The 15,348-nt window shown below is 34.4% G+C and overlaps 1 protein-coding gene across 2 annotated transcripts in view; it reads left to right on the top strand.

Moving 5' to 3' along the window:
• LOC148955708 (uncharacterized) overlaps positions 1–13,199 on the top strand; it is a 104,947-nt gene extending 91,748 nt beyond the window's left edge. The window contains exons 8-9 of one of the 2 annotated variants that reach the window (XM_089103598.1): positions 4,747–4,935; positions 12,565–13,199. In XM_089103598.1, the coding sequence (XP_088959724.1) occupies positions 4,747–4,935; positions 12,565–12,684 (309 nt within the window). In that variant the 3' untranslated portion in view covers positions 12,685–13,199. The remainder of the gene's footprint in view (positions 1–4,746; positions 4,936–12,564) is intronic. The other variant, XM_089103595.1, reaches the window with a different exon arrangement.
• The last annotated feature ends 2,149 nt before the right edge of the window (positions 13,200–15,348 follow it).

Genomic DNA, 15,348 nt, shown 5'->3' with positions numbered 1-15,348 from the left:
TCAAATACTCAAAGGAGAGCAGGAGAGCAGGCTATGATCAGACCACCTTTTCCTGTCACTACGCCACTGGTTTATACTGGTCATATTGAGTAAAAAGACTTCGTAGCGCATATTTGCACCCCATATATTTTTCATTACGACAATTTGACATCATTTTTTTTTATTATTACTACTACTAACAGCTCACTGCAGCACCAAGCCACCTGAGGCCAACCAAGCTACACATGATTCTTCTGCATCCCAGTCTATTCAACGCCTCCCTCTTTCCACCCTCGGAGGAAATGCCCATTTACTTTAAATCTTTCCTTATGACATCCTCCCACCCCAGCCGAGGACTACCTGCTTTTCATTTGGCCCTAGACGGTTGGCCACCCAGGACAATCTTTTGTAATATGTCATTTTTTATCCGCAGAACGTGTCCTAGCCATCTCAACCTTTCTAAAATTATAGACCTATAGAAAGTGGGATTGAACCACACTTTTGTATAGCCTACTGTTCGAGATACGGTGAGTCAGTCGGGTACCCAAGAGAATCCGCAGGCAATTAACAAAACTGGATGCTTTAAAACAATGGAACAAATACCAGAAGCTTTTTCTTGGCCTTCCTCTATGGGTCAGGAACCCTTGTATCGTTAAAAGATTCAGAGTATTTGATGTAAAACAGAAAATGAGTGAATTGTTGTTAAGTTTCAAAAACCACAGACAACGTATCAATAATTTTCGTTTGAATAGCCTTCAACTTCAAGTAGGACTGATTTTTATTCAGTAGTGTTTTTATATTTCTATCTGCAAGTTGTATTTTTTTTTTTTGTATAATATGTAAGTTGTTTTTTAATCCCACAATGGCCCAAACGGTTCATTTGTTTTTCAAATCCCCCAAGAGAATCGATATGCCGCCCTAGGAAAGTGTCTAGGAAACCCTGCAGTGCTTACAAGATTTTCCTCACATCTTTACAAAAAAAAAAAAAATAAAATAAAAATCGCGTAAAGTTTTTCTTTTGATTTCTATTTAGTAAACTTAACAAAATGCAAATAAAACCTTTTGTTTTTGGGATCACGGCATACTTTTTTGCCAGATAAAAATAGTCTCCTCTATCTCATAGTCTTTATATATGAATCAACAAATTTGAATTTTATATGATTTTCAAGCGTTCACCAATTTCACTATGAGATTGGCTAAATCACCTCTCCCCAGATGTTTAAGTCAACTTAAACATAAGATATGCCTGGTTTGGGTCCACATTGAAAAATTTATTTCGATGGAAAGAGTCACAAACTTAAAAAAAGCGCATTATATGAATAATGTACGAAACTGTAGGAAACAGTTATGAACATTTTGAAACTTCGGGAAAAGGGGCCTAAAGCCACCTCTCTCTATGCACGTAACCAATCAGGTACTGCTATTCTTTGTTGCTTAAACACAGATTATTAATGCTTACACAGATTTCTCACTTCAATATTTTTCCAAACCTCAAAAGCCATCGGATCAGATGATCTGGCTTCTTAACGGTTGACGATATCCAATGACATTGAGTGGGTAGAGCGTTATCCAATCAAATCGCGGACGGAGCGTTGTCGAATCCAATGAGATTGCGTGGGCGGGCTAGTTTTTGTTAGATAGCCAATGGAATTTAGGAACACGTCGGCCCAGGTATTTTGCTAGGAGTGAGATACCTGGTGAAGCCTAGTAGATAATCTGGCCTAAAGGTGACTTGAAAGATAAATTTAGGGACCCAATTTATATCGTTCTGCCCGGATAGCCGTTTGTTTGTGTTTAAGATTTCATGATATTTTTTCTAGTAAATATTTGTGCTGCAGGTATTATTATCATTCAAAAAAACAAAGAGACAGGATACTCGATGTTTCTTCCTGTATTAAATAAAAAAAGCAAGTTTTTTTAACTGAAAGTAAGGAGCGACATTAAAACTTAAAACGAACAGAAATTATTCCGTATATGAAAGGGGTTGTTCCTCCTCAATGCCTCGCTTTTTACGCTAAAGTGTTTTATTGTTTTAAAGAATAAAGTTGTAAGACAGAGTCAAACTTTAGCGTAAAGAGCGAGGCGTTGAGGAGGAACAACCCGTTTCATATACGGAATAGTTTCTATTCGTTTTAAGTTTTAATGTCGCTCCTTATTTTCAGTTAAAAAAAAATTGTTTTTTTTTTTATTTAATTTCTGAACGTTTTTGAATTAATGCAGCTTTGATTTTGGCTCACCGTACATGAATAATTAAAGGGAAATTCGCATATTAATTTTCCTTTTTTTGGCTAAATGGCTTTCTCGAAATTTGTTCTGACGTAACTTACGAATTAACTTACGTAACGAATTTCTATATTCGTATGTTTTTATTACGTATATTCCGGAGTTCGCCCCCTAGTCAATACATCGCTCTTTACGCTAAAGTTCGAATTTTGTTCGAATCACAAACCCCTGAATCACAAAGGCCGGTTAATTAGAATAGATAGCTCTTTTGAAATTACTAAAAAGGAACTTTAGCGTAAAGAGCGAGGCATTGACTAGGGGAGAACCCCCTCATATACGTAATCATTTCTGTTCGTTTTAAGTTTTAATGTTGCTCCTTACTTTCAGTTGAAAAAAACTTGTTTTTTTTATTTAATTTCTGATCGTTTTTTAAATAATGATGGGAAATCCGGCACCCCATTCATAGGAATATCCCTTCCCCCATGGAAACTTCCTCCATGGAGAGATTCTCCCCCATAACCCCTACTCCGACCCCCCCCCCCCACCAGAAAAAAATTCCTCCTGAAAACGCCTGTATACTTCCCAATAACCAAAACTTATATATGTAAACAATGGGCAAAGTTTATAACTTGCAGCCCTTCCCACAGGAACTTTGGGGGATTAAGTCATCCTCAAAGACATATTAACTAGATTCTTGACTATGCTGAACAAAATGGCTATCTCAAAATTTTGATTGAGTGACTTCGGGAAAAAATGAGCGTGGGAGGGGGCCAAGTTGTCCTCCAATTTTTTTGTCACTTAAAAGGGCACTCGAACTTTTAATTTCCGTTCGAATGAGCCCTCTCACGATATTCTAGGACTACTGGATCTATACAATCACCCCTGAAAAAAAAAAAAAAAAAAAAAAAAAAAAAACAAAAAAAAAAAAAAAACAGACAAATAAACACGCATCCGTGATCTTTCTTCTGGTAAAAAATGCAAAATTCCACATTTTTGTAGATAGGAGCTTGAAACCTCCGCAGTATGGTTCTCTGATACGCTGAACATGATGGTGTGATTTTCATTAAGGTTATATAACTTTTAAGGGGTCTTTCCCTATTTTTTTGAAAACCAGCCAAATTTTCGCAGGCACGTAACTTTTGACTAGTAAGACTTAAATTGATTCAACTTATTTATTTGAAATTAGCATTAAAATATGACTCTTTTGATGTATCTATTGGTATCAAAATACCGTTTTCTACAGTTTCGGTTACCATTGAGCCGGGTCGCTCCTTACTTACAGTTCGTTACCACGAACTGTTTGATTCCTAAGAAAAAAACAACAACTTTCTAAACAGTCACGGTGCTACCTTTTCTAAGGAAGGCTAGGGCTCGTCATTTCATATTTAATAATCTCCCAGCATGCAGGAGGCTTGTACTAATGGATTCCTTAGAGCCATTTAAAACAATGTTTTGTATAGACTTCAACCTTCAGGGAGTGTATCAGAGTCCATAAGTCATATGCATAACTAGGTCCAGCCTACGGAAAGGTCTCTGGGTAAAATGTGTGCGTGTTTTTTTTTTTTTTTTTTTTTTTTTTTGGGGGTGATCGTATCGATCCAGTATTCCTAGAATATCGTGAGAGGGCTCATTCGAACGGAAATTAAAGTTCTATGACTTTTAAGGGTTGTTTCCCCCTTTTATCTAAAATCAGGCAACTTTTATCAGGCGCGTAAGTTTGGACGGGTAAGACTAAACTTCATGAAACTTATATATTTGAAATCAGCATAAGAATCTGATTCTTTTGATGTATCTATTGGTATCAATATTCCGTTTTTTAGAGTTTCGGTTACCATTGAGCCGGGTCGCTCCTTACTGTTTGATAACCCAGAAGGCTCACTAGCCTTCAAATGCGACATTGCGAAGGCTCACCAGCCTTAATCATTCCCCTGAGTTCCTGTCAGAGGCGTTTTATGAAATGATGTGTACTCGATCCAAATTTCAGTCTCGCATCTTCAGATTTTTTTTTTTTTTTTTTTCGGTTAAACGAAACGAAAATATGAAATTAATAGCGTATGCATGGGTGGCTGATTCTCTTAATTAGTGAGTTTTTTTAAAACAACTGAGAAAAAGTGATAAAGAATATACATTGTATTTACATAAAACTTTATTCGGCAGGTTTCTTTTTCTGGTGATTTACATTTGATTTTGTTTGATCAAAATTGGTTACCATCAAGGCCATATCCAGGGGGGTTAGGGGGTTTGAACCCCTCCCTCCACGAAATTTTTGTCCAACTGGTAAAAACGTAACAGAAATGAATATAAACAAGTTTTTTGTGCATTTTTTAAAGTTTTTTCTAACCCCCCTTTCTCCGAAACAAAATCCTTTATACGGCCCCGGTTATCATGATTTATCGTGCAAAAGGTTTTTTTGTATAAACTCAACTCTATATATTCTGCTTTTGTATATAGTTCTATTACTTTTATTATTTTCCTTTTATTCCTTTTCCATTGTTTCTTTTCCTGTCTTTTTCTTTCGTTATTTTAAACATTCATTGTTTACAGTTGGCTAAAGAATACGTGGAAATTCGTCGTAATATTGCGGAATATGAAAGGTATCGTTCCCGATTGGAAAGTGCATTGACTGTTGATCATCCAGACTCTTTCCATCCTGGCCCCCCTCCAGGCTCCACTGCAATGAACCCTGAGGAGCAGGAGTGTGCTGATGAAATACGTCTGCTTGAACAAGAAAATGTAAGATTTTTTTTTCCTTCCATAGTAAATAGAAATGACACAGACTTCACAGGGCTAAAGCCCTGTGAAGTGCTTTCCAGGGCTAAAGCCCTAGATTGCAGAGTTAATCCAGGGCTAAAGCCCTGGATTACAGAGTAGATTTTGCGTATTCTCAATCTGTTTGTCAGATGGTTAAAATGTCTTTCTCTTGTTTCCGAACCGATAGCCATATACACCGATAGAAACCAATAGCCCCTGGCACGTGGCAGGCTTTTATATATATAATTCTCATCTCATCTTTGCTTTCCTGTTGGAAAGTAAAAAGAAATGTATTTAGAGGCAAAAAATTTCCGCATAAATAGGTCTAACCGGATTTAATCATTAAAAAGGACCGGAGAAAAGGCTTTAAAAGCGTGCAGACAGTTTTACAGTTCTACCGGAAAGGCGAGATTTCCCAGACTACGCTCAAATACGGTTTCAAAGATGATAGAAATCTCTGAAGATTTTCTAAGGCCACCTTAAACTGGGTGGAATATATTTAACCAGTGTCTTAACCTTAGGTAGCCTAACGTTGTGTTGAATTTTTAGCAGTTACGGCAGAAATTAGTTGTTTTTAATTAGCCTCATTTTATGGAGGAGGAATGTATTTCCTACTCCATATAATGTACATAGTAGGAATATGGGTAAAGAATATGGGTAAGGGTAAGGTAAGGTTGGGTATGGGTAAGGTTGGGTATGGGTAAGGGTATGGGTAAGGTTCCTACTCCATATAATGTATATAGTAGGAATATGGGTAAAGAATATGGGTATATAATGTATAATAATGTATATAGTAGGAATATGGGTAAAGCGTCAAATATTTTGAGGTTTCGCTTCAGAGTCTCTTAATATCTCAGTTAGCAATTTTTCTTTTAATTTTAATAACAGCAGTTCTTATGCTTACTAAACTGGGCAATTAATTTTTAGAAGATTTGTGATCCCTTAAATGTCCTTACCACCCCTGCAAACGTTTTTAAACATATTTTTCTTATCAGGAAAATAAAAAGTTCAGCATAAGGAGCTTATAACTTTGGTACTATGTGTCCCAACTGGGGGATATGGGACAATTAAGATCTCCGTTGCTATGTTTTGTATTTTCATTAAAATAAAAAAGAAAAAAGCCAAAAACGCCCTACCCAAAGGCGTATCCAGGGAGGACCGGGCTTGAACCCCTCCTATGAATATATGTAATCGTAGAAAAGCACTGTTTCACTTTTTTATAGTACTTTTTTACGATTGTTACAGTCGTAAAAAAGTAACAAAAATTTATATAAATAAATTTTGACGAGTTTTGTAAAGATTTTTCTTTTAAACGACCCCCGCCCCCCGAAAAAAAGTTTCCTTGTAAACAACCACTCCCACCCCCCAGCCAAAAAATAAAATAAAATCCTTGATACGCCCTTGACACTGCCCCTCTAGATCTTGAAAAATGCTATTTTTTTATCGCATCTTTATTTTTATTTTTAAGTGGTAAAAATTCTTGCCCTCCGCCCTATATGTTTGTGAATTTGTGTCCCTGTTTTGCAATATGATCTTAAATAGGCTTCCCCAGTGGTTGAACTCAATTACATTCTTGGTAATAAATTAGTTGCAAAAATTACAACAGAAAAACGTATTATTTTTTAAATATAGCAAATTTTGTTTCCCAAAAATAAAATTTATTCTAGCTGAAATAACGCTGGGCTAATAAATAAGGCATTATCTTAATAATCTAAAAATTCAAGCGTGAATTTTCACACTTTCACGTGCATCTATGTCTTATATTTTAGAAAGCCATAACCATTTACATATAAAGTACAAGAATTAATCGTACATATTTTTTCCATAATGGCTTGTTTATATTTTGCATCATTTAACAATAAATAAATCCAAACACGGCAATTAGCTAAATGACAGAAGTTATTGTATTTTTAAGTCTATTGTTCAGACATTTAACTGAATTAAAACACTGGATAGGACTGTAAATTTTCGGAACAAAGTAAATCTGCAATAGAATTTGAAATTGTACATGGTTTTCTATAGTGTTCAATCATTGAGCTTAATTAATATTTTGAACAGATTGGTGGAAGGGGAAATATATAGGGATTCTTGGAGTCTAAATTGGACGTATGACATCTATTAGGAGATTAGAAATAAAAGCAAGGAGATTAGGAGGAGGAGATTAGAAATAAAAGGAAATGTGCAAGATGTTGGGGTTTTGCCAATCTTCTTGGATGAAATAGTCTTCAGCTTTTGACAACTTTGAAGAAATTTTAACCAAAAACATTACTCAGAAAAATACTACAGGGAAGCGCTGGAAGATAGTTTAGTGAGTCTTTGTCAATCATGTATCTGTAATGAATTGGTTTCACTTTTATTTGAAGACTTCTATTTCATACTTGAATTTCTATGTTTCTATATTCTATTTTATATGTTTATTTAAAAACACGTCATACACAGCTTGTGCCGCGTAGAGAGTGGTCTCTGTCAATTGTAACCGAAACTCAAATTTTGATACTGATAAATAATTCAAAAAATATAATTTTTTTTTATGATTCGAAAATGTAAAAAAAAATCGAAATTTTAAATACCAATAAATAATTCAGAAGAATCTTGTTTCTACGAAGATTCGAAAATATTTAAGTTCAAAATTTTTAATACCGACAAATAATTCAAAAGAATTTTTTCCGACGGTTCGAAAATATATAAAATTCAAGATTTTGAATAATGATTAATAATTCAAAAGAACATCCTTTTTACGATGATTCAAAAAAGAATAAGGTTCGAAATTCTGAACATTAATAAATATCGTTATCTCTAAATATTTTTATCATTAACCCATAAATCAAATTTTTTATGATGATTCTAAAATATATTAAATTCATTGAATTTTATATCTCGTATAAAAGTTCGTATCTTCAAAGAAACGAAAACAACGCCCCTAAAAGATTCAGGATTTCCAAAAATTAATGACGCCCCTGCATCTGTACAACGAGTAGGGCTGGAACCAAGGACCTCTCCGAAAGAGGGAGTATAATCTTTCGGGTACTGTCTAGAGTAGTGGTTCTCAAGCTTTTTTTAGATTCCGATTCCGAGAAAAAAAATATAACTTACCTCCACCTAAGGATTAATTACTTTTAAATTTTAAAAGCAGTTAAACAGAATTATAGATGTATTAATGTTTTTCTCTTACGTAAAATATAGTAATGGAAATTGTAAATTAGAAAAATTGATGTTATAAATTAGAAAACTATTTAATGATCTTATAATAGAAAGGTAATATAATAAAAAGCTCAAAGTATTCAAAGTCAGGAGTGTCAATTCACAAAATGGAGGAACGAGAGGGGGAGCTTAAAATTAATTTCTTTAAAATTTAGGGTAGGGGGGCTGTAATTATTCAATAGAAATACTAAAATGCCATTTGTCAATGAAAATACCAAACTAGGGCATTTTCAAAATTCAGCATTTCACGCCACTGCTTATTGAAAAGGAGGAACATGGTGTGTTGCATACAATTTAGTAATCCTTTGCTTTATTTTCGTCAGCTGTTGTCTTAAATGACCACGATTCACTTTTTGCAGTGGATCTATATTGCACAATTTTTACTCACTATAACTCCAATCTTATATCGAAATGTATGAGTGTTATTAAGAAATGAGTTATTAAGGCTACAGGTGCATTATAGTGAGTGCAAATAGTGCAATATAGATCCACTATAATATATATTATATATAGTGCAATATAATATATAGTGCACTTTCCATTTGTTTTTGTTTTGAAATCTGTTATATTGCACTACATATAATATATATTATAGTGGATCTATATTGCACTATTTGCACTCACTATAATGCACCTGTAGCCTTAATAACTCATTTCTTAATAACACTCATACATTTCGATATAAGAAATATTGTTCTCAGTATTATTTTGCTTAGTCTTTCCATTAGATATTTCTTCTTCTTCTTCTTATAATTATTATTAATATTTTCTAACTAAAAAAACTTGACAAAACTAGAAACAAAGAACAAAGAAAGAAACAAACGGATTTCAAAACAAAAACAAATGGATAGTGCACTATATATTATATTGCACTATTTGCACTCACTATAATGCAGCTGTGGCCATCTTCGCCTCTCTCCTGAATTCTTTTAATGCCCACCAGGGAGTGCTAACGCCCACTTTGGAAATTACTATCTTAGGTTTAAAAATACTTTAATCAGTTTCATGTCTGCTGCAATGAAGATGTGCTTCATTGCACATTTAAATTGAAGATATGCTGTGTCCATCATAAACATTCCTGTGACAAAAATAAAATGCCCAATGTCAATAACTGAGGCTAAAATTAGGATTGGTCAACAATTTTATCCAGATTAATGTACAGCTGTCGGGCCCGCTCAATTTAAAATTGATCTCTTATTTTTATTCTAAGACCAGAGGCAAAAAAGTCAAATGAACCGTGTCTCACAAATTTCTTTGCATCTATTTCTAACGCACAGGCATAGAAGTGTTTGAGAAGATAAATAAGTTAAGATGTTTTCCATCAGAAAAACAAAAATCAAGAAATACCGAAATATTCACTGATCTCTACAAATGCTCCATGGCCTGTAAAGGAGGGGAAAATACGTATACTATGTAAACACTAACTCACACAGTAAATAAAAAATGAAGAGAGATCTCAGTAATTTACTAGAATTTATTGTCATCACTCAGCTAAAACTAAACTGGCAGTGGCCCAAAAATCAATCAAATAAAGTCTTTTGAAGCCACCAAATGGGTGAATCAAGGGTTGAATCAAGAAGGGCGATCCATATAATATGACACGCATCTTAGGGATAAAAATTGAATTTCTCTGTTGGACTAAGCTGAAATTGAGTATTTTGAGAGCTACGGAGCTGATGCTTCGACTGATGAGATATAAAAGATGAAGTAAATCTAACTGAACTAGGAAAATCACCGTGGAGCTGAAGAAAATTGAAGGATGAACAGAAAAGAATGTTCAGCTTTCAACATCCAGTAACCAATTAGCTGCTGAATGATTCGTTTCCAAGATTATTATAAATATTAGATGTCATTTTAGTATGAATATTAGAAAGTGGTTTGAGAATAGAAAGCAAAGTAGACATCCAAGTAACTAGAAAATTTGAAACATACAACTGAATTGAACTGTGAAAGAGGATCCTCAGTAACAAGAGGAAACGTGTATGAAGTCTCTTAGAATACCAAGGGCTTATGCATACATATATTTTAACCACATCAATTTGATGCTTAAAAAATAAATTTTCATCAAGAAGGAAGCGTAAGAAACGGACATGGCTGCCCTCTGATCTAATAATAGTCCTTTGCATAGATGAATTTCAAATAGTTGAGGACAAACCTGAGATATACGTAAAGCCGAAAACTAGATTTAGAAACATTTAGGGCGAGCATTTGTGCATCTTTTACATCGCCTTTACTGTTAACAAAGCATATGCCATGCTTCCCATTTCAAAGGTGCGGTACCCCATAATACCAGAAAGAAAAATAATAACAAACAGTTATATAACACAAACAAATTAAAATAATAAAATAAATTTATGAAATATTAATTAAAAAATAATTCTAAAAAAAGAATAAAAAAGAAGAGGGTACTAAAACAGGTTTCCTTCAGTAATGCCTATAAGGGCGTCCGCGGGGAGGGGGTGTTTATTCGTTAGCTTCTGTTATTTCTGTATATCTCGAATTAACTGTTATATTTAGGGATTTTCAGTTCTTGTTCACGAGCAAAGAAGATTGATGGGTAAAAAAATGTATTTGTGTGTATTTAGGATTAATTTACTGGTTCAAATAATGTGTTTATTTATGTTTAGAGTTAATTTCTTTATGTGGTTTATTTGTATTTCTAATGCACGAGTAAAGAAGGGTGTTGAGTATAAAATGTGTTCCTTTCTAGTTAGAAATGTTAGAATTGATTTGTTAAGTTCTTTATTTGCTTTATTTTTATTTCAAATACGCGAGCATTAAAGAGTGTTGAGTATAAAATGTTTATGTGTTTGTTAATTTAATTAGGCCTAGGTTGAAAATGAATAATTTGTCTCGAAGAAATATAACATAGTGCTATCAAGGATTTTTGACTTACAAGATGATAAGAAAAATGTTGGAAGTGATTTAAATAATTGTCAAACTATGGGGTAATGACTGTTTTATAATCTGTTTTTATTCCAAACGTTGACGGAAGATTGTTAACCTTACCTTAAAAGAGTATTTTAAAATGTTGCTACCGAGTGTTTTTAACTCTTATTTATTTTGATTTTTTTTTATTTCGAATAGACTATGAAATAATATTACAAAGCAAAAATTTTGTTAAAAAAGAATCATTTTTTTCAAAAATACAAAAAAAAATTTATATCAATTGATGGTGCTTAATAAATAAAGCTTTGACTTCAAAAGTCAAGCGTAAAATTTCCCGACTTTGTTTAAGCTCTAATTAGAGTAAAACGAAAAAATAACATTAAATGTTCTTTCAGATTTTCCGCTGATATTCAATTACAAATCTACGCAAATATTTTATTGTCCTCGCAAGCTTGCTTTGTATGCTGCGGATTGACTTTTGGTATTATCCCCTAACAAGAAGTTCAGCATCCTTTAAATCCTTTCTTACGACCTATTCCAGCCCCATTCAGGGGCTACCTGCTTTTCGTTTGGCCCTAAATTTAGATGGGGGGCTCTAGATCTAGGTGGCCAAAGAGGACGATCTTCGGCAATCTGTCATCATTCACGCGCAAAACGTGTCTTAGCCATATTTCTCACATTATAGCCCTAGAGACTGGAATGGAACTACATTTTTCGTATAGCTTACTGTTTGAAATACGGTTAGTCAAATGGGCTAACAAGACTATCCTTGGATGATTCCTCTCGAGAGCATCTAATAAATCCTCCTCCGTCTTCCATAACACCCACGTTTTAGAACCAAAATCTTTCTCCGTCTTCCCTAGTATCCACTCTTCAGAACAATACTTGACCACTGCCATCTCTAGCTTACAATATCCTAATCTTTGTTTTGTGGGCTCATCCTCCTATTACTATTAGTAACACATGACCTCTACAACGCAGTCAGGGGCTTTCCATGTAAAATACGGTCTTACAGCAGAAATATGGATAATAATTCTTCTAGGAATATAAAAGATATAATTGTTTTATCTTCGTGTTGTTCTATTGAATGTCCGTAGTCATAAATATGCTCGGTAAAAATTCTAAAACGAATGCAGATATCGTTTTCTGAGTGAAGAAGATTCCGATAGGGGAAAAAATAATGCTTTTGGTCCCATTATTCAATACTCGCACATTTTTTTTTGTGTTTCAGACTATTCATTAAAACTATTTTTATAATTATCTAAGCAAATAAATAAAATGAATGTATAAATTGTAGAATTTATTACTCTTTCTGTATTTTCTATTATTTTATTCTGCACTGAAGATGGGCTAGGGGAGGTCTCGACCGAAATATTTGCATAGTTTTCTTCTATTTTTCACTGGCTATTATTATCTCTTCTTTACGGTTTTCTTATCTTACGTATCTATTACTTTTCTCTTCTTTACAATTTTTTTATTGCGAAGTCTAGTCCAAGACCTCATAACACGTTCATTTTCTAGGCTTCACTCCATGAGCTTTACCGGGACTTACAGAGGCAGCTCGAGTTCATGAGAGATATTCCTCCGGGACAATTTTTAACCGATGATGGATGGGTCGTTGTGCCGCGTGCTGCCACATAATATGCTGTACATTAATCTTTTTTCCGTGCCTTTTGTTATAATGTGTGATGCTGTGAGCCTTAATAAATTTTAAAAGACGCCGGAGAAGAAATAATCAGATGAGTTTATAAGATTCTATGTTTATGATTGCAATTATTGTTTTTATGAATAATCGGGTGTTTGTACAAGCCAAAAGTGATGCAAGTGTTTAATTTGTTAAGATAATTTTTTTTCATGTTTTTGAAGTTGTAATTTTTCCGATTGCATATATTGATTAATTCTTCTTAAAGAACTGTATTATGTGTCTTTGACAACAGGTCTATTAAAGACGCGGATCAACGTTAATTTGTTTTCTATCGTTTAATCTAGGAATAGAAGATAAACTCTTGATTATCCATGTATGGTTAACCTGTTTCCGGATCATCTGCGTTCCTCCAAAAACCGAATTATTTTAAGCCACATCGTGCCCAATAACAATCTTATGCACTAATTCGGTTGCACTAGCCTGATATTGAATCTTTTGTAACCATAAAATAAAAGATAGAAACAAAAATTGTGTACGATAATAATGTAATAGCGATGGTACTATAAGGAGATATTGATAACAATATGTGTTAAATATACTTAGATTTTGTCGATAGATTCAATGGGGTTTTATTAATATAAATAGAGACAAAAAAATATCAATTATACTTCTCTATGTAAAAACGTACGTTGAGTCCCTTAAACTTAACAATTCCTCTTAATCACGCATTACGCCTCTAGTTTCACTCATCAACACCTCTCTCATCAAAACAATCCAACATCTAATAAATTCCCCCCTCCTCCCCGAAAGCACAGCCATCTTGACTTTATAAAATAATAGTAATGATAATAAAACCGGAGATTATAATAATGATAATTAAGGAAAAGGTATATTAATTATTAATTAACTCTATTCATTGAAAGTCAATGAGTTAATTTTTTCAGTTATTTTTAAAAGACCCAATGGAGCTCCTACATCTCAGCTCTTGTGAAAAATATTCCACACTTTAGCGCATGCAGATCCGGGGAAAATCCGATAGTGCTGTAGGTGTTCGTCTCACTAGAACGTTTGTTCCAGATCTCGTATTCCTAGGACGTTGTTCTAATACCAGCTAGAACAGATTTTCGAATGCTGATGAAAGTAATTCGGAAAACAAATTTGAAAACGATAACTGAGCGCGATAAATGGTAAAGCGATTCAAATGAAAAAAAAAACTCATCCACATTTTCAATTATTTTTAAAGCACGTTCGTGGATTAAATCAAGCCTTTTCAAATGGAATTTGAATGTTGACTGCCAAATTGACGCACAATATTGGAGGTGAGGTTTGATAAGTCCATTGTAAAGTAGGCAAAGATTTTTTTTAGGGAATGTGTGCTTCAGTTTCCTGACATTCCCAAGATCACAGGAAAGCTTCAGCTCAACAGCATGGATGTCATGTAGGTGGGAAGGTTTTTGTCAAGGAGTACACCTAGATGTCTCGCATAGCCCGTTTCTGGTCGCTTGATTGTTTCTCAGGAAGTCGTTAGTCCTGATATTTCCAGATGAAAAGTTCCAATCCTCGTGAAGAGTGAACGCACAGTTTGTACATTTATTATAAATTGATTTGCATCCATCCAGATGTAAGTTTCTTTGAATATGACATCAAGTTTAATCTGGGCTGCTGACGTGTCAGAGTAACAGAGGCCATTGTAGTGTCATCTGCGAAAACCAAAAGTTCATCAGATTCGCCCTCATTCCTCAAAGCTTCTAGATCACAGCATAATTGCAGCACTGTGAAGTGTTGAATAAAAGATTTAAAATATAACTTGGGTTATTCACTTGAACCAGGAACCGCAGTGGACCCAGGATTGAGCCTTGTGGCACACCGAAGTTGACGACGATGTCATTCAGTGGATCTTCTCTTATATAAACACATCGATTACTAACTTAAGACCGCAACTATTGCACTGCCTCTCCTCTAACCCCAATGCGCTCTAACTTATCTACTAAAATCTCATGATCCATACTGGTGAACGCTTTTTTAATTTCAAGCAAATTAGCTACAGGTACGAGTCCCAAGTCAATTGCCTTATTAATAAATAGGTTTAATGACGTCAGAGCATCTTTTGTCGAATGTAAGGGTCTGAATTGTAGTTGATTGAGGAATCGCTTTGCTTAAAGAAAAGAGTAAAGTTGGTTTTTCTTAGCTTTTTCGAAAACTTAGGAAAATACAGAAAGAAAATAGATCGGTCGAAAGTTAGACGGGTCATCCCGAGGATCACCTGTGCGTAGAGGAACTATTCTTGCTTTCTTGAGACGTGATGGACACGCACCCGTCTCAATAGAGAGGTTTAAAGGTTGTTATTCGGACGGCAATACTGCTTTCAACACTTTAGTATAGATGCGGTCAAATTCAGAGGCAGATTTTCCTCTCAAACCTTTTAAAGTAATCGAAACATCCGTCGTAGTTACAGGAATGAGTGCTATCGACCTGATACACGCTGTGCCCAAAAGCTGCTTGTAGAATTTTTCGGGCGGTGATACTGTGTTGGCCGTTTTTTCTCCAATTTTGGCTAAGAAGGCGCAAAGTGCTTTCACGACTTGTGCTATTTCAGTCAAGGTTTCCTCATCAACCTTAATTTTGGATGGTAGTTCAGATCTTTGGTCATTCGTTTGTAA

Source organism: Artemia sp. Qi Xiang Cuo, chromosome 2, assembly GCF_049724085.1.
Source record: "Artemia sp. Qi Xiang Cuo chromosome 2, ASM4972408v1, whole genome shotgun sequence".
Taxonomy (NCBI): domain Eukaryota; kingdom Metazoa; phylum Arthropoda; class Branchiopoda; order Anostraca; family Artemiidae; genus Artemia; species Artemia sp. Qi Xiang Cuo.
Note: the sequence above shows the minus strand (reverse complement) of the source record. Positions and strands in the feature narration are given on the sequence as shown.